We start from the raw sequence: 19,244 nt of genomic DNA, 5'->3' as shown, positions 1-19,244 counted from the left end.
ATTTGTCTCAATTAAGTTAGCCGATGTTGCGACTTGGTTTCGTAAACAATTTTCAAAAACAAATACATGTTACTACTTATAGCTTGTACATAAGCTAAGCTGAAAAACCGAAACAGCTGAGAAACTCATAAAGTTTTTTCAAAGTTTATATTACTGAGAGCCTAAAAGTAATGAAATTAAGCATTAACTCCAAACTTTGTTTCCCGTAGTTCTACGGTTTAACATCAATGGAGTCGTAAAACCACGTGATCGATGAGAACTGTATCAGGAAGTAGCTTTAAAAGAGATTTCTCGTTGTTTTTAGCCACTCGCTTGACCAGCCAAAGGCAAGCTGGACTCTATTAAAAGGCAAGAATAATATCATTTGACATCTTCCTGAGCTAAAACTAGCTTTTATTAAATACATCTGAGATTAGAGCATGAGAAAGCTCTCTTTTTAATTACATACCATGGGATGTAAAGTCAAAGCTCTCTTGTAAAATTGATGGTCTGTAGCTCGTATTATGGTTTCATGAAACTATCTATTTTTGTATTTTTTATTAAATGTCACGTTGAAATTTCTTTTGTCATCTTCCCAAGAGATCAAGCTAAATTAGGAAGTTAAAGTCCACAGTAATCTAAGCTAGGAGTCGTTTGTAATTCGTATCTTAATGATCTTACTTTAATACATGGCAGAAAATCGCTTGATGCTCACCATCAAAGAACTGGTCAAATTGGATATTACTTATTTTAAACTATACACTGTAAATTGTTGAATTACAGTGAACAAATGAACTGGTGCGTTGTAGGTTTAAAATCATTTACCTTAACGAAATACTGCATGGGACATATATTTTGATGATTTGTCTAATTATTTAGTTTTTTTTATTAACCTGTTTGGAATTGACAAATTTATCAACTGTTATTTCTACAGTATAATATTATTTCAACTTTTCCTAACAATTTCAACACAAAAACATCCATTTATTTCTTTTTCAGTCTGAGATTCTTTAACAGTGCGAAAGAAACTAGAACTTTTATGAAGTTAATGGCTTGTTTACACACAATGGACACAATACATTGAATTTTACACTGTTTGTAGTCTCAATAAACTTACGTATATTTTAATGTATTCGTTTAGGATTTTTTTTCAGAGAGTGGTAATTTCTAATGATCACAAAATGAAACATGTCCAAACATACTACAGCTGGTTATATTCCTATTTAAACAGATAGAAAGGAATAAAAACTCGTTTATTTTCCTTCACTGCTAAAAAGAGTAGATGCTGAGAGATGTCAAAGTTGGCACAGAGCCAATTACATCGTTCTTCGTGGATGCTTCTGGTTTCAACTTTGGCCTCCAGAGAACCAAACCGTACTGCTGATGAATCAATATGTTTGAAATGATTGAGGTTAAATTATCCCATTTGAAACTATTAGTTTCGTTCGCTTGTATCATTGTAAATACTACCCCAGAAATTTAGGCCTTAAACCTATTAAACTGATCAGTGTAAATTTCTGAAGAGATATTCAGTAAACGTATCATCTATTAGCTAATTCAATTTGACATGTTAAACATTACACCACTTTCATTAATATAAATTACTGTGGTTCAAAGGTTTGTTTCCCATACGTTGTTATGTATTAGTAATAACAACGTTAACTTTTGAATGTGAATAGTTGGTATTTCATTTACTATTAGCACCGGATAACATTATTAACGCTATTCATCCTGTCCTTTAGGTCTATGAGAGCACAAAATGGTCAGTTTTTGAATTACGTTTAGCACGTGGAATAATGTATAAATTCTAAATCACGAATTTTAACTTACAAGAAGTCAAGTAAAAATTCAGCATTTAATCATCTAGTTAAAAGTGTTTGGTCTGCTAACGTAGCTAGTATCTTACAATGCATTCGTGCGAGGATATTGAACGAAATTCCAATTGTACTTTAGAGAGTTTCATCGACTATCGTTAGAGAAAGAAAAGTTGGCCGTGAAAATATAATTTATTTCTCGGGAAAAGTTGTCCTATTCTCCTGTTTCTACAGTTACCTAGATGCATTTTGTACAGTTTTCTGATGCAAGAACCTATTACGTGGTAAAAACATGACGAAATTAATCGCTCACTATCATATGTACTTATTGTTTTCCAGTTGATGTTAGTGTAGCTTCAGAATGAATGTGTCAGCATTTGCAGAGGAGAGAAGGAGGGAAGTCTTTTAATTTCTAAGTGTTTCATTTAAATTATAAAATATTACGTGCTAACAAAACGTTTTAAAATACCTGCCCTACACTTCAAGGTTTACAAGCCTCCTTAAGATTCGAAGAAGCCCCCGTGTATCGATAACATTCGTCAGTTATACCTAATTACTTCTACATCTACCACAAGAGAATTCCCACCCAAAGTCAGATGCCTTTAGGTGATACTTGAGTATGCATACTACATTTGGTCCCGCTAGCTAGTGAGAGAGGGCTAAAAGTTACATGAAATATGGCACCTCAGTAGAGCCTGAAGCACAAACTCATGTGTCAGATTCGATTTCGACTACCTTGAAAATCTACTCCTACTTCAGATCATGTCTAGATGATCTGTACTTGTTTTAGCTCTCATGGTAAGGGGAATACGGCATATATATATATATATATATGGGGATAGTTCGCGGAGAAACAAATTCAAGAACACAAAACATTAATTCAAATAGGCTTGAAAGTTGATAACGTATTTGTACCCTAAGCGGATCAAGATCTTTAATAATAACTATTCTGGAATGGGCTCATAGTTCATAGGTTCATAATGACTTATAGGTTTCGAGTACATTACAACTACAATTTCGACTGAAAGAATCACTTAAGATGCAAGAAAAATAAATTTAACAACTAACCAGTGAGCCTTTTCTCAGAGCACTTAAACAAATACAGTTTAGTCACAGAAAAAAGTGAATCCCAGAATACGAAGAACAACTGACACCATTATTTGAAATCAACGTGTGATGTATTTGGTTGCAGAAATACGGAACATTTACAGAAATATAGCAATTGAACTATAGTTGGAAACAGGTTTAAATATTTTATTTTAACATTTTAAAACTTACAGTAATTGTTTGCCGTGGAAAGACAGTAACTATTTCTTCTTTATATTTGCTCATTTGCTAATCCACTCCATTCGGTTTTGGTTATTATTTACCTATAACTGTGCAACAGCATTACTTCTTGATAACGGACGAAGGTTATTTTCACGAAAGTGAAAATTGTAAGAGATGCTAATATTTTGGAAGCCAGGTAAATGTAGACACAACTGACAAGTTATCCTAATCTGTCCAGGACCGTAATGGGATAATAGTGAATCTGTTATCAGAAGGTCAACTGTCACATACAATGACAATGTGTAACATGGTTGATAAGATCACCAGTTTTCTACATATGAACACAACGTAGAGATTACAATAATACGTGTAGAGATTACAATAATACGTGTATCGATTATAACATATATATATATATTCAGACCTTTCTACTCCCCATCTTAGTTATGTATACTGCATATCAGTACTTGTCTGAAGGTTATTATCGATTACCATAAATAACACCAATACCGTTTGACTCTTGTACTCTCAGTAGAAAAGTCAAAGTCAAAATGTCTCTAGAAACAGTCAACGTGTTCGTGTTTGTAATTCCTTAGGTGAATAACTGCCGGTCCACATCGTTTAGAAGCTCCTTTGGTTTGAATAGGCCCGGCATGGCCAGGTGGTTAGGGCACTCGATTTTTAAACACAAGTTCCAGTCGCACCAAACATGTTCGACCTTTCAGCTGTGGGGGTAGTATAAAGTGACAATCAATCCCTTATTAGTTGGTAAAGGAGAAGCCCAAGAGTTGGCGGTGGGTGGTGATGACTAGTCGCTTTCCCTCTGGCCTTACACTGCTAAATTAGGGACGACTATCGCAAATAGCTTTTGCGTGGTTTTACGCGAAATTCGAAACAAACAAGCCTTTGATTTGGTTGTAATTGAGTAGTGATACAAGGGATCACGCACACAGATTGATATCCAGATCTTAGAGCGTTACTGTGTGGTATATTTACTGTGTAATATTCTTATTTATACTCTCACAGTTCTAATAAACATTTCAAACGTAATCTGAATAATTGACCAATCGTGTTGAAAACTGAACAAGAGTTTGCAGTAAGAAAAATAGTGCTTGTTTATTCTAAAATACAAAATACAGACTAACATACAACACAATAGGTAAACAAGAGAGAGAAGTTTATTTTCTAGCTGGTGAGAGTTTTGTAGCAAAAGGAGATGTGAGAAAGACTTAGAAAACTATCCATTATATGCATATAACAGTAAGGTAAATTTCCCCAGAGGGCTCATGTCTCCCAAGTCACTTGCACAACCTATTAGTAGAAATAAAGAGAATACAATCTTCAGTTACTGACATACCACTACTTGACCGATACCATAATAGAACATAATACTTATTGAAATAAAAAACACCGAAGGGAGAATGACCCGTGGCAGTGTATAACTAGTTCAAGAATAAAGTACATTATTTCCTAGATAGCACGTGCGTATGAAAGTTGAATACAATACGTGCGACAAATGGAATTAAATCTGAAAAATTCGAAGGTTTCGGGGAACAAAAAAATGTTCACATTTCTAGACAAAAAAGAAAATTAAAGAAAGATACGACATTGCATTGAGAAATGGATCAGGATCCCATTTTATCCGATTAATCAGAAATATACCTCACAGTTGCACAGGTTGAGTCAATGCCATAGATCACATATTCGTTATTGAATATTTTTTTCTTTTTAAATAGGACTATTTCAAACGACTTATTTCAGTAAGACCCTTTTGAATTCAAGGATACTTACGTTTTACAGGCTGTAACTAGACATGTTGTTGTCAACAAAAACTTACTCATTAAGTGTGATCATCAAATACAAAGTATATTCTTCGTGTTTACGTTCTCTACTAATTCACTGGTAGATCTAGTTTGCAGGCCTACAACGCTAAAAATCGGATTTCGATATCCCTGAGGGGCACAGTACAGCTAGTCTATTGTGTAGAAGTTTGTCATTAACAACTGAACCAACTCAGATGTGTGTTTGAATGAAGAAAACATTTAACTGTATTAATTTATTCTCAAGACGGCTGTCCTGCAAATACATTTTTTACTGCATGTGGGTTTAACGTCATCACGAATTTTACTGTATTATTTTTCTACTTTAACTGTTCGAAATAGTTTGTAAGCCTCCCACTTAAAAAGTCTGTTTTAATAAAAAATGCAAGTTTCTTTCTTTTATAGGGATAGTAACGCATAGAATGATATAAATATTGTGTTTATCATAAACAAAATAAACGAATATTTAATTTTTCTTTTGGCTTTGTTATGCAAAGTAAATTGTAAAGAAACAGCAAAAAAAAACAAAACGTATTTAAGTAAACTGGTCTTCAACTGACCAATTCTGATATCAGATTCATATATACATTAATTGCCAAGCATTCCAGCCTTGTCAGATGTTTCTGATCGTGTGTGTAAATTATCTTGTAGAAAATGTCTCTGTGAAAATTACAACTTCATATAACTAAAGGTATCTTTAAGTCTTATTACTACTTTAAATAGGAACTTCGTACAAATAAGTTTGTAAGCCTAGTAGATTCCTCTCTATTACAATAATTATGTTTATGGTATCTCTTTTTAAATCTAGCTAAAATACGTAGGCTGACGACATACCCGAACAATAATCAATGTCTTTAACGATTGCTGATCGTATCTCTGACACGTTTCCTCTAAAATCGATTACTGATGTTTATAATATGCATGGAAATAAATGACATTAGCGTATGGTCTTATGCTAAAAAATGTTTCGCAATAATTTACCACTAGGCGAACTGTTATAGTCTTTTAATAATTAATTGCATCTGTTGTTTTTTCTTTATATAAATAATACTCTTTCACAAACATATTATGTTATTTTAAATTTAAATATCGAAGAAAAAAAGAAAACGTTTTACAGTGTTTTATGTTTAATGGATCTGTTTACTGAATTTTACAAACATTGTAAATTTACCTGTAAGTTTTGTATAAAATTATTTATGATGGGGACTAAAGTTTGTCTTTTAATAGTTGGAAAACAAATATATATCAATACTGCCTTTTTCATTTGTCTAGACAATCCGTCTCCAAAACAGTTAATTACGTATTAACACTGCCTTCTCATTTTCTCAGACGTTCTGTTGTAAAAACAATTATTTATCGATTCTGCCTCTTCATTTGCCTGGACGTTTCCTCCTGAAAAAAATCTATAAATACTGCCTCCTCGTTTGTCCAGACGTTCTGTTCTGACATAATATTCAAACTAGTGCTGATGTATTGCAATCATGCTCGAGACACTGACATTAGATGTATCGAAATTTTATTCATCACAGACGGATGTCTGTCTAAACAACTGATTAATTATTCGAACGCTTGTTGGACATGGATTTAGTTTTTGAAACAACAACCTGAAGAACGTCTGTTGTGCCAAAATGTTCCAATAGGAAAGTAACACATATCCTTAAACATCGTTTCTTATTCATATTTCACAAGCCTTTCACGTGTTCTAACTGTTTTGTTGTTGAATTTCGCGCGAAGTTATTCGATGGTCATCTATGCTAGTCGTCCCTAATTTAGACGCGATAGACTAGATGAAAGCCCTTTTTGCGAAAGTAAAGTGCAAATGATTGTCACATTATAACGCCCTCACTACTGAAAGGCCAGGAATCTTCGGTGAAGGAATTCAAACTTATGATATGCCATACGAGACCCCATATTCTAATTGAACATTCTCCTCAAAATAAATAGGCTTCATGCCTGAAACAATTACCTGATGAGAATGTCGTATCCAAACCTTACATGAAAATACATGTGAATGAAAAGTCTTCTGAGAAATGAGTTGCATACCAGTATCGAACGTTTACTTAACGCGGTTGTTATGTCTAAACTTCAAGTGTTTAAAAAAGTGTTGTTGAGAGCAAAGTTACACAAGAGGCTCTCTGAGCTGTGCCCAGTGCGAGTAGGTATCGAAACCCAATTCATAGCATTATATGACTTCAGATGTAGGGCCGAACCATAGAGTAGTAACATGAAGAGAACGTAAACGTCACAGGCCAAACGGTTTCAAAATCTGATACATTCACCTGGAAAAATTACAACATCCGAAACGTTCTTACAAAAAACACAATGTGACTGAAGAAACAGGAAAGATAGAGAGGACAAACTGAAGAACTATTTTGATATGAACACCTTTTCCAAGCTGGTAAAGTATGAGTATTAATAGTTATATTTGTCATAAAACATTAGAATTAGGTTTATTTTATATACTTATCTTTTTAACACCACATTCTTTATTTAGTTCTTTAGCAATTTTTTTCGTTTATTTATTTTTGCGCAAAGCTACACGAACGTTATGCGCGCAAGTCGTCCATAATTAAGCAGAGTAAGACTAGAGGGAAGGCAGCTAATCATCATCATCCACCGCTAACACTTGGACTACTTTTTTACCAACGCATAGGGGGATTAACCGTAACATTACAATGCCCCTATGGCTGAAAAGGCGAACATGTTTGATGTGAGGGGGATTCAAACTCCGAGGGTCGCTGGTTTGAATTCCTTTGAGCCGTGAGGGCGTTATAATGTGACAGTTAATCCCATTATTCGGTAGTGAAAGAGTAGCCCAAGAGTTGGCGGTGGGTGGTGTTGACTAGCTGCCTTTTCTCTAGTCTTACACTGTTTAATTAGGGACGGCTAGCGCAGATAGCCCTCGATTAGCTTTGTGCGAAATTCCAAAAAAACAAACAAGCATAGCTTGCGTTTAATTACAAACAAACGAACTAATGTCTTTTGACAAGTATAATTAAAAATTATTTTACTTCTTTATGAAATTTATAGTCTCAGATTCAAATTGCGGATTGCTTTTTACAAAACTGTAAACTTTGGTAATAAACAATAAAGTATAAAGCGTACTTTTAAAGGCAGCGAATGGTGTGGTAAGTCTCTTTATTCTAATGAAACTCTCTTTTTCATAAAGGTCTTGTTAACATTAAATATTGTGAATGTAAACAAATCCAAGTAAATGTTTAAAGAAATTTTAAAAAATCAGAAAAATATGAATTACTTCTAAGGATTAAATATTTATTTCTTTCGGACCCTGATTCTCTTACGCCTAACAACGGTAATAGTCTATTCTAGACTAGACGTAACCTAACGTACCCCGTTGGTACAGTGGTAAGTCTACGGATTTACAACGCTAAAATGAGGGGTTCGATTGTCCTCGGTGGACTCAGCAGATAGCCCGATGTGACTTTGCTATAAGAAAACGTATAGCCTAGTATCTTTGGTCTAGAATTGCTTCTTCATAGGTTCAATATTCACATAATCGAATACAGGTGTATTACAATAGTGGCAGTCAATATGTTATTAATTACAAAATCCTTATGGCAACAGATGCTACTGACTGGTCTGTCTTACTCTGATCGTTAGTGCGAAATCAGATACGGTTATACATGAACCACAGGGGTGTCTGATCTGGCTGTTTAGTCCATGGGTTGCATAAAGTGTCATTCAGGTTAAAATAGCAGAGTTACATAGTAGTAGAGTTTCACTAGTCAAATGCTTCTCCTCAACAGTGCTTCTATTTAGTTATTAAAAAGCACCGTACTTTCGCTGCAACTTCTTATGTCAGCTCTTGCTGAGTCAGTCTACTAACTAGTGTCGGATGAATTTTTCTTCACTAACCAATTATGAACACATGTTATAATTAGAGCGTCTTCTAATAACAACGTCTACTATGCAACTTAACCAGTCAAGTACGAAAAGTAAATTCCTTGAACAGATACAAGCAAAATCAAACAGAACATAAACCAGATTAAGCAATTTTCTATTGTTGCGATCGTGGCGGATTTACACTCCACAAATCCTTGAATTCTCTCATGGTCTTTTAAATTTATTATGAGATCACAAGAAGTTTTGTAAACCTCTTCCGATTCACAGAGTACGTTTACACAAACATATATCACCCTCCATCGATGATCTTTATAAGAATCAATTATTGTATATTATATTTCTCGCTCATTCGTAATATATTTTGAAAATAATTCATTGGAGTTTGAGCAGCTGAAGAGTGAAAATTATGGACTGAAAAACAAAAATAAACAACATCAAGTAAATATTTTAGTAAACTTCTTATAAACGTAAAGGTTATGTTCATGATATTCTCACCAGGTGGTTAAGGCGATCGACTCGTAATCTGAGGGTCGCAGGTTCGAATCCCCGTCACACTAAACATGCTCGCCATTTCAGCCGTGGGGCGTTATAAAGTGACGGCCAATCCCACTGTTCGTTGGTAAAAGAGTAGCCCAAGAGTTGGCGGTGGAAGGTGATGACTAACTGCCTTCTGTCTAGTCTTACACTGCTAAATTAGAGAAATCTAGCGCAGATAGCCATCGTGTAGCTTTGCACGAAATTCAAAAACAAACAAACATTCATGATATTCAACATTATTCATTCTTTCTCACGATAAACACACTCTTGTTTATAGCTCCTCCCTCCAGTAGTACAGCTTGTCTCTGTGAGCTTACAATGCTAAATACCGAGTATTGATATCCGTGGTGAGCAGAGCGAAGACAGCCCGCTGTGTAGCTTTGCGCTCTCGTTTATTTATTTTTACTTTTTCTCTCTTTTCAATGGTGAATTATTCAAAAAACACAAAATATAACGGAATGCTCGTCCCCCGCTGGTATAGCGGTAAGTCTATGGATTTACAATGCTAAAGTCAGGGGCTCGATTTCATTCGGTGGACTCAGCAGATAGCTCGATGTGGCTTTGCTACAAGGAACATACATACACATAGAATGCTCATTACAGATCAAATAAGGATAAGAAAAACTGAATGATTGTTTCAGATTTTGACTCTGAGTATTTTACACCGTTTCTGTTTAGCATGAGACATATTTACAGTAATTAAAAAGAGCTTATATATGACATTTAAATTCATAGTTTGATACATGTTAAATAAAATAGATAAGAGTTAGATTTTACAGATACGAGTTACAACAAATTATATTAGGTATTATCAATGCCAAGAGGTTTAGAATCTTTCTTAGATTTGTATTTTCAACCTGCATGGAATATTATACGACAGATAAGCCAAACAGTCAGATAAGAAACTCCATGCTTCAGACATAGCCGTTCTTAACTTATCTACTTCTCGGAGACATGGAAACACTTTCCGTGCACGCATCTGTTCTTGAGAGAATAGCGAGACAGACCGTTATTTAGTTATAACGATTCCAAAATTTGGCCCTCGATAGTACAGCAGTAAGTCTACGGATTTACAACGCTAAAAATCAGTAGTTCGATTCCCCTTGGTCGGCTCAGCAGATAGCCCGCTGTGGCTTTGCAATAAGAAAAAACACACTCAAAAACTGAATGCACAGAACAGGTTTAACATCTCACGGAAGTTCGAACCTTGCGATTCTGTACGCAACCAGGCATTTTAAATAAGTGACTCCAACCGTCTGACTGAAGCTTTATACTTGGTTATTTCAATACAAATATAGTTATTTTTCAATACAATTTTCACTTCGTAACGATGAGAATTACCTTTACAAATGTTTGTTAAAAAAGTGAATATAAATAGTAAATATGAACACAGTAAGAAATTTTATCCGTCGGCCTATTTTTTTTTAATAGTTACTAAAGTTTTGAGTTAATTGTGAAATACCTTATTACTTCTGAAAGGTAAATCAATAAGATTTAATACCATTAGATACGGAATGAAACTGTGTCATTTCTTAGTCGAAAAATCTTATTTCTTAAGGTTTGCTAACCTAAACTTTCGCTACAGACGTTACAGGGAGTTAATCACACTTTATAAGAACGGTGTGTATACCAAATCCCGTGTCGCTCCTATATCTACTTCCTCTATTGTCAGTTAGACCCAGTCTGATAGCCACTGATTACGCACTATTATTGCCAGACACCACAACTTCTATTGTAACAAGTTTCTGCGAAAGACACTGAGGTCAATATACGTCTGAGACATTACATCTTATCAACCTTTCTGAGCGGGGACGTTAGCTTCCAAGCTCACGATTAAGCAGGCCAAATACACAAACACCCATCGGATTTGCATCGGAAGATCTAAAAGATATGTGTGGTCGAACAATATTGTTGTGATTCTGGCTTTAGAACTATCGTTTCCATATAAACAGTTTTGATTTATAAGTGTGGCTAGGAGTTTTTAAACAATTGACTAGTAAGACTTCGTCATTTTCAAGACCTTGTTCCTTATTTTATTAACGGTACTAGGAGATTTTAGTAGCTTTATCAAAATGGCTTTTGGTTTTTGAGTCGGAAGGTTCACTTTCACAACCATTCTGGGTTAGCCTAACATGTGGTTGTCAATGTACCAAAGGCTTTGATGTAAAAATATACGTTTCATTGAAGAACAATGAATGTTTACTGTGACAATCACGCTATGTGTATATCTTTCCTCGGATATATTTGTAACACATCACTCTCTTGGATATAGTTGTGACATATCGCACTCTCAAATACACTTGTGGTGTAGTGCATTTTTGAATGGGTCTAATGTTCGAGTTAATTTAAATACACAGGTACTCAACAAGCCGTCTTTACACCACAATTCACACCTGCGACGAAATTATAATGCATTACCTTGTCAAAATTATTCCTATAAAGTGTCATTTATCCTTTCAACTAATGACCAGCTGATTGGCTGTATGACTGACTCACAAATGGATCATTAGATCATATTATAAAAGTAATAGTAGCATACGATATTGTACTTAATTTATAATAATAGATTACTGTGTGTAGTCCTGGTATACAATTTTTATTGCCGGATTTAGTATCTAACACTGTAAAAGTAAAACTTTTTTTTCTCAAAATACAAATTTTATTCATGTATTTTCATATATTAAAAGTATTTCTATATTCAACAGAGAAAACAAAAGGTGATATATCGTGTAGGATGTAAAATTAGCTTCGATATTTAACAAAATAACCAGTCCGTATTCATCATGCAACACGTAAATGTAACTTTGATATCCAACAAAATATCTAATCTAAGTTTTCACGTAACATGTGAAATTATTGCCATTATTTAACAAATAACTAATGTGATCCATTGTGTCATAAGCAAATATAGCCTTAGGATTTAACAGTATACCTAATTTATTTTACCATGCAATGTGTACATTTAGGCTTCGCAGCTAACCAAATAAATAATAAACCACTTTGCAATATGGACGTTTAGTCGTGATAGTTAAATTGGATAGCTACTTTACCATTTAACATAAGAATCTAACCTTGGTAATTAACAAAATAACTCATTTAATTCACGTTTAGCATGTAAACCTGTATCTGGTGTTTTCAAGACTAGTTTAAGGATGAAAGTTTGATAAACTTCATAAAAGAAGAAAGAAGTTGAATGAAGAACGAACTTCAGAGTTTTGCGTTGATTAGGCAATTTCCAAAACGAACATGACCGTACAAAAACAAAGCCCCAAAACTGTTTGTTCAGCCACTTTAAGGCTTGTCGATTCGACGTTTCTCATGAATTTTTCAACAGTTATAAAGTCACGTGTATGTGTAGTACTACTCCTTATCATCAATCGACTCTTTTTTTTTCTACAGTGGCCTTAGATGTCCTTTCAATTTCTCTGACATTGCATCATATGTTTATACGTGATTGAGGGTTATTGCTTATTTTTTACACTGTCAGCCAAAATTTTGCGAGCAATAATTCAGAACACAACAATTCACTGAACATTATTTTCAGACAGTAACTCATTGGACAGTAGCTCAATCAGCTAAGAATGTCTAAAATTAAAGGAGATTCATTGGAATAAAATGTAATATCTGATTTTTAAAAACTCTTACTTTAGCAATATTTATACGCATGTCTTTGGGGGTGTTTTATTCGCACCACTCTTTAAATCATAGACAATATTTATTCGTAATTGCAAATAAATAAGTTGTAAAACAAAGAGCTATTTATTAAGTTCTTAATAGTTTTCTCGACGCACTAGCCATGATGTGACTAGTTTCAAATTAGTCATTTTGATGCGCTAGCTTTGATTTGACTAGTTTCTAAATAATTCGTGATAACAAAAAACCCATCTGAAGTAAAAATGTAATTGTAATCTCAAGACAGCTAGTACGAGTATTAAAACTTTAATTAAAATAAAGTACAGAACAATGTTTCGACCTTCTTAGGTCATCTTCAGATTAACAAAAAGGTTTTACTTCTGGACGCATTATCTTTGATGCGACTAATTTCAAGTTAACTATTTTCACGAATTAGCTTTGATGTGATTAGTTTTAAGTTGGTTACGTTGACATATCGCTTTGGTGTGACCAGTTTCAAATTAGTCATCTTGACGCACTGTCTGTGGTATGATGAGATATTTAAAACAATAGATCACGCAACAAACAGCGTACACGTAGATAATATATATTACTATTGAGGTGACATGCAAAGAAAATTAAGTATAACATTAGTGATAGAAGTATATTCCTATAGAAGACGATTAAAGAAACTCTATGATCTTGTCGTTTCCAAAGGTTAACACACCTCCATCAGATAACATACCGAACTCACCCGGTTGTTTGTCAGTTCTCCAGCGACTGAAATTACATAAATTATTATGATATTTATCAACTATCAATATTGAATTACACCTTAGTATGTATAAGGTGTACAAGAGCTTTAACTTACTTTGTTTCTTGAAACTTCAGGACTTTACATTTATTCATTGTAACTTCAGAGTTTTTTACCTTACTTTATTTATTGCAACTTCAGGATTTTACGTTACTTTATTTATTGTAACTTTAAGACTTTACCTTTATTTATTGTAACCTCAGGACTTTAACTTACTTTATTTATTGTAACTTGAGGAGTTTACCTTTATTTATTGTAACTTGAGGACTTTAACTTACTTTATTTATTGTAACTTGAGGACTTTAACTTACTTTATTTATTGTAACTTGAGGACTTTACCTTTATTTATTGTAACTTCAGGACTTTACCTTCCTTTATTTATCGTAACTTCAGGTTTTTACCTTACTCTATTTATCGTAATTTCAGGATTTTACCTTACTTCATTTATTGTAACTTCAAGACTTTAACTTACTTTATTTATTGTAACTTGAGGACTTTGACTTACTTTATTTATTGTAACTTGAGGACTTTAACTTACTTTATTTATTGTAACTTGAGGACTTTACCTTTATTTATTGTAACTTCAGGACTTTACCTTCCGTTATTTATCGTAACTTCAGGTTTTTACCTTACTCTATTTATCGTAATTTCAGGATTTTACCTTACTTTATTTATTGTAACTTCAGGACTTTACCTTCCTTTATTTATCGTAACTTCAGGTTTTTACCTTACTCTATTTATCGTAATTTCAGGATTTTACCTTACTTTATTTATTGTAACTTGAGGACTTTACCTTACATTATTTATTGTGACTTGAGGACTTTTCCTTACTTTATTTATTGTGACTTGAGGAATTTACCTTATTTTATTTATTGTAACTTTAGGACTTTATTTTTAGTGACTTCAAAACTTTACATTACTTTATTTATTGTAACTTCAGAACTTTACCTTTATTCATTGTAACTTCAGGATTTTAACTTACTTTAATCATTGTAACTTCAGATTTTACCTTACTTTATTTATTGTAACTTCAGGACTTTACCTTACATTATTTATTGTAACTTCAGGACGTTACCTTACTTTATTTATTGTGACTTGAGCAATTTACCTTACTTTATTTATCGTAACTTCAGGACTTTACCTTAGTTTATTTATCGTAACTTTGGGATTTTACATTACTTTATTTATTGTAACTTCAGGATTTTTATTTACTTTACTTATTTGTATTTCTACGAATTAGAATTATTTCATATTATATCATGTGAAAACAAAATACTGTGACGTCGTCAAAAACGTTTTTTTTTCATGTGACCTTGAAGTGTTATCCACTAGTTTTTGTCTTGTATTTCACTTACCCTGAAAAACAACAAAAAGTAAAATAAAAAGAAACAAGTTTATAAACTGTTTTAAATTATAACTGTTATACATTATATCAATGTATCTTGAGTCACATCCTAGAGCTAAATCTAACTTGAAATTTATAACCCCATACTATTTTAATGATACATAATACAAAATTATATGTATTAACAAAACCCAAACAAACCTGTTCCCTAACTATTAATTGACTATTCTCTATGAACAACACATTATTCTATCTGCTAATATGTCCCAAACTTCAATCATACACTATATTTGACAATATATTCCTCACAACTCTTACAGATAGAACACAGAGTGATATTAGTGAATGTCTTAGTGTTCGATAAAACGTCTATTAGAACATGTAGCTGACCCACTTACTAAGGGGGTAAAACAGGGATGCATACTCTTCTCACATTTCTCATGAAAGGATTTTTTTTCTTTTATGAGCAAACTCAGGTATTGCCGTAGAAATCCTTAAAAGTGGTTAATGAATCATAGATATTTTATCAGGATAACTTAAATGTGGAAGAATTCTTCGGTTCTTAACGTTTTGATACGTAGGTCCATTGTTATAGAATACTTAACTCTATATATGAGTATATGGAATCTTATAAGTTCTGACATATGGTATATATATATATATATATATATAACCTTATAAGTTCTGGTATATGGTATATATATATATATAATCTTATAAGTTCTGGTATATGGTATGTATATATATAACCTTATAAGTTCTGGTATATGTTATGTATATATATAACCTTATAAGTTCTGGTATATGGTATGTATGTATATAACCTTATAAGTTCTGGTATATGTTATGTATATATATAACCTTATAAGTTCTGGTATATGGTATGTATGTATATAACCTTATAAGTTCTGGTATATGGTATGTATATATATAACCTTATAAGTTCTGGTATATGGTATGTATATATATAACCTTATAAGTTCTGGTATATGGTATGTATGTATATAACCTTATAAGTTCTGGTATATGGTATGTATATATATAACCTTATAAGTTCTGGTATATGGTATGTATATATATAACCTTATAAGTTCTGGTATATGGTATATATATATATAACCTTATAAGTTCTGGTATATGGTATGTATAAAACCCAAAAGTCCCGAAATACGGGGGATGATTTCCTATATAGTTGCCGCTTGTGAAACAAATGGTATACCCCAATATAAATATAGAGCGCAAGTTTTTGTTGATATAACGTTCGATGTTGTATGGTTTAAATGTTACTGATAGAAGAATATTAAAGCAAGTTTACAGTGTCTAGTGTGTTTAAACACTACTGTAACACTAACACTTATAAGTTTCTCTTTCCAAACAAGACACAGATTGTGGCAAGATGCATTATAAAGTATATAAAGATATAACAAAGAGGTAACGATAATGTTTTAAAATTTAAAAAATCATGGATAATATTTTCTCTTCTGTTTCTCTAAATGTCTAGAAAATTTATTCTTACCACGAATAGTAATCTGATGGCGCTTATGAAGTTTTATCCAGAAAATACGTTTATTATTATTATTGGTAATTAAATTACACTTCCCATCAACTTACGCTGATCTGACTCATTTCCAGCCTGCCCAGTCTTAAAGTACTGTGTAAAATTTCATCTGCTAGCCATTAGTATTGTATTTTTTAATATGTCGCATATGAAGGCCTTACGGTAAATAGACATTTATGATTAAATTTAGCTGAATTTCATTCAGCCTTTATTAAGTTCGTGCTCTTAAGCTGTTCATGTTTTTTAGTAGAATTTAATCATAAAGATATAATTTTCAACAACCATAACAAAATAAACAGACATTTCGTCAACAAAACTTTTATTATACATATATATATATATATGTCTTCCTTAGTGATTTTTGTACAGAGTATATGACAAGCAAGATCATAATTAGGCTTTTTTAATGTTGTAATTTAACAAATATACTAACTTTTAAACCAAAACAACGATCACCGGATTTCTCGCTGTATTTAACATGATTTACTGAAACTCACGAGTAAAGTAGATATTTTACATAGGCACATAATGTCAGCAAGGATCTAAGAATTAACATCAACATGTTAAAGTTTCCACGCACACTAACATATCGATTTCCAAGTGTTATGGTTTCAAAAAACATGTTTAAAACACTGGTTCATATCATTCATTTAAAGTTAATACCTCGTGATCTGGAGTTATCCATGACTTTTTGAAATAAATACAGTAAAACAACACTTGAAAGCGGGGTATAATAGAATTACATAAACGACATTGGTATTTATACAAAGTTAATTCTAGGGAAAGGTTGGCGTCGTTAATACAGTTCTTTAACACATCAGTTTTAGATGTTTTGTTTTACTTTATTTGTTCATTCAAAGGGTTTAATAATTTCTTCTAAAGCAATACAAAAAGTTAATCATTTAGAATTTCCCCATGTTACATTGTAATGATACTTTATTATCGTAACTTCAGGATTTTAACTTACTTTATTTATCGTAACTGTGTATGCTGCGTGTATACACAAAACTCAAACATTCCACCAACAATGATACAAAAAGGTTAATAATCTCTTACGTGATGACAAAAAGAGCTTAATGATCTCGCCTTTAGTGATATAACTTAAACAATAATTCTACCCATAGTTCAAATAGGTTTACTAAATATGTATGATTCAGTACAATTATGTACAACATCCCCACTTATCTGTAATGATAGAAATAGCTTATTAATATCATATGTAGCGATATAAATATTTTAATAATTTTATCTTGTTTTAAATAACCTTCCTAATAACACCTTTTGTATTAAAACAAAGGGTTTAAGGTTTTTTCCTGTACTGGTTAAAATGGTTTAAGAACTTTGAAGTAAAGTACAAACAGGAAGTGATTTTTTGTTTGTTTCACTGTGGCATGTATACGATAAAGGCGACTGTATTTTTTCCCTATGGTTACGAGTAGTTTTTACTCCTAATTTTCTTGTATTGGTAAGCTTGTTAGCTTTGTTTTATGTTAAATTCATATCAATATCTGTAGCTCCGTACTATACTACAGAGACACTACACCTTACCTTTGCCGCCTGATCAACGTAGCCTGAAGTCATACCTATGAGAGGAGCACCTGCATATCCTGCGATAAGCGACGGAAAAAACGATACAGGCCGGTCAACGAAGGTCATAATCAAAGCCGGGCTGTTCCTCTCTATTGCCTCACATAGAACACTAATAGTTGATTGGGTGTTGTTTTGTAGGGTGACCCACCGGGTCAAGAGAGTTATGTTTTTCGCTCCTAGTTTGCTGTCTGCCTCTCCCATAGCTCTTCGGAGCACACGTCCCAGCTGTGGGGCCGAGGCTGGGGGAAAGGCTGCGAGTAGAGGCAAGACCAGCCCCGTAGTACGGCCGGTTAGGTATAAAAGAAGCGTCAAAACAGACCAATATACCATACTCTCCTCTAGCACGGGTCTCATCGACAGGACGGCAACAATTCCGAAACCCTGCCTGTAGCAGCCCTAGGCACGCTAAACAGGCAGAAGGGCCAGGATGTGCCATTCGGCGATGCCTATCTACCGTTGTTTGGGGACGGCATCCCGACGTGGCGACTTAGTATGAATAATAAAGCCACACCTGAACTGAAACAGGGAGAGTATTCCTTCTTATATCTCAAAGACGACACCTTGAAAAGTGGCGTTCCTTCACAAACGCATGGCGAACCTACTGTATCATAGGAAGAGCCCTCGCGCTGTTATGCCAGAAATTTAGCGCAGCTGCGCATGTCTCAAAGACGTTCTAATCGATTTGATCGTTGACTAAGTCTCCTTAAAGTTGGTGTCACTATGTAGCTCGCCGAAAGGACGCCCAGACTTGCCAAGTTGTTAGGCTCTGCTATTGAAATTCATCGCTTATGGAATTAGCAACGTTTTAATTATACCGGAAGAAAAAACGACACGCGCTCTTTAAAGATTCCGGAAATTTCCTTCAACCAATCAAACAAACACATCCTGTTTCTCTACGTACGTCTTTGAAAGCTGATTCAGAATAGACAATGTTAAAAAAATCTTCAGCAGCGTTTTGATCTAGCCTTATTTATCAACATTGATCAAATTATTCCAAATGGATTAACGAAAGAACTGTTTACATCGCTGACGTCAATTCAAC

General features: G+C 33.4%; 1 protein-coding gene across 1 annotated transcript in view; it reads right to left on the bottom strand.

Annotated features, from left to right (window-relative positions):
• The window catches only part of LOC143223250 (glutamate receptor ionotropic, NMDA 3A-like), a 208,691-nt gene extending 189,855 nt beyond the window's left edge, over positions 1 to 18,836 (bottom strand). The window contains exon 1 of the mRNA XM_076450952.1: positions 18,161 to 18,836. Coding sequence (XP_076307067.1) covers positions 18,161 to 18,556 — 396 coding nt within the window. The 5' untranslated portion in view covers positions 18,557 to 18,836. The remainder of the gene's footprint in view (positions 1 to 18,160) is intronic.
• Between the last annotated feature and the right edge of the window lie 408 nt (positions 18,837 to 19,244).

This window comes from Tachypleus tridentatus, chromosome 8 (genome assembly GCF_004210375.1).
Source record: "Tachypleus tridentatus isolate NWPU-2018 chromosome 8, ASM421037v1, whole genome shotgun sequence".
NCBI classification, from domain to species: Eukaryota; Metazoa; Arthropoda; class Merostomata; order Xiphosura; family Limulidae; genus Tachypleus; species Tachypleus tridentatus.
This window is presented reverse-complemented; position numbering and strand designations above follow the sequence as displayed.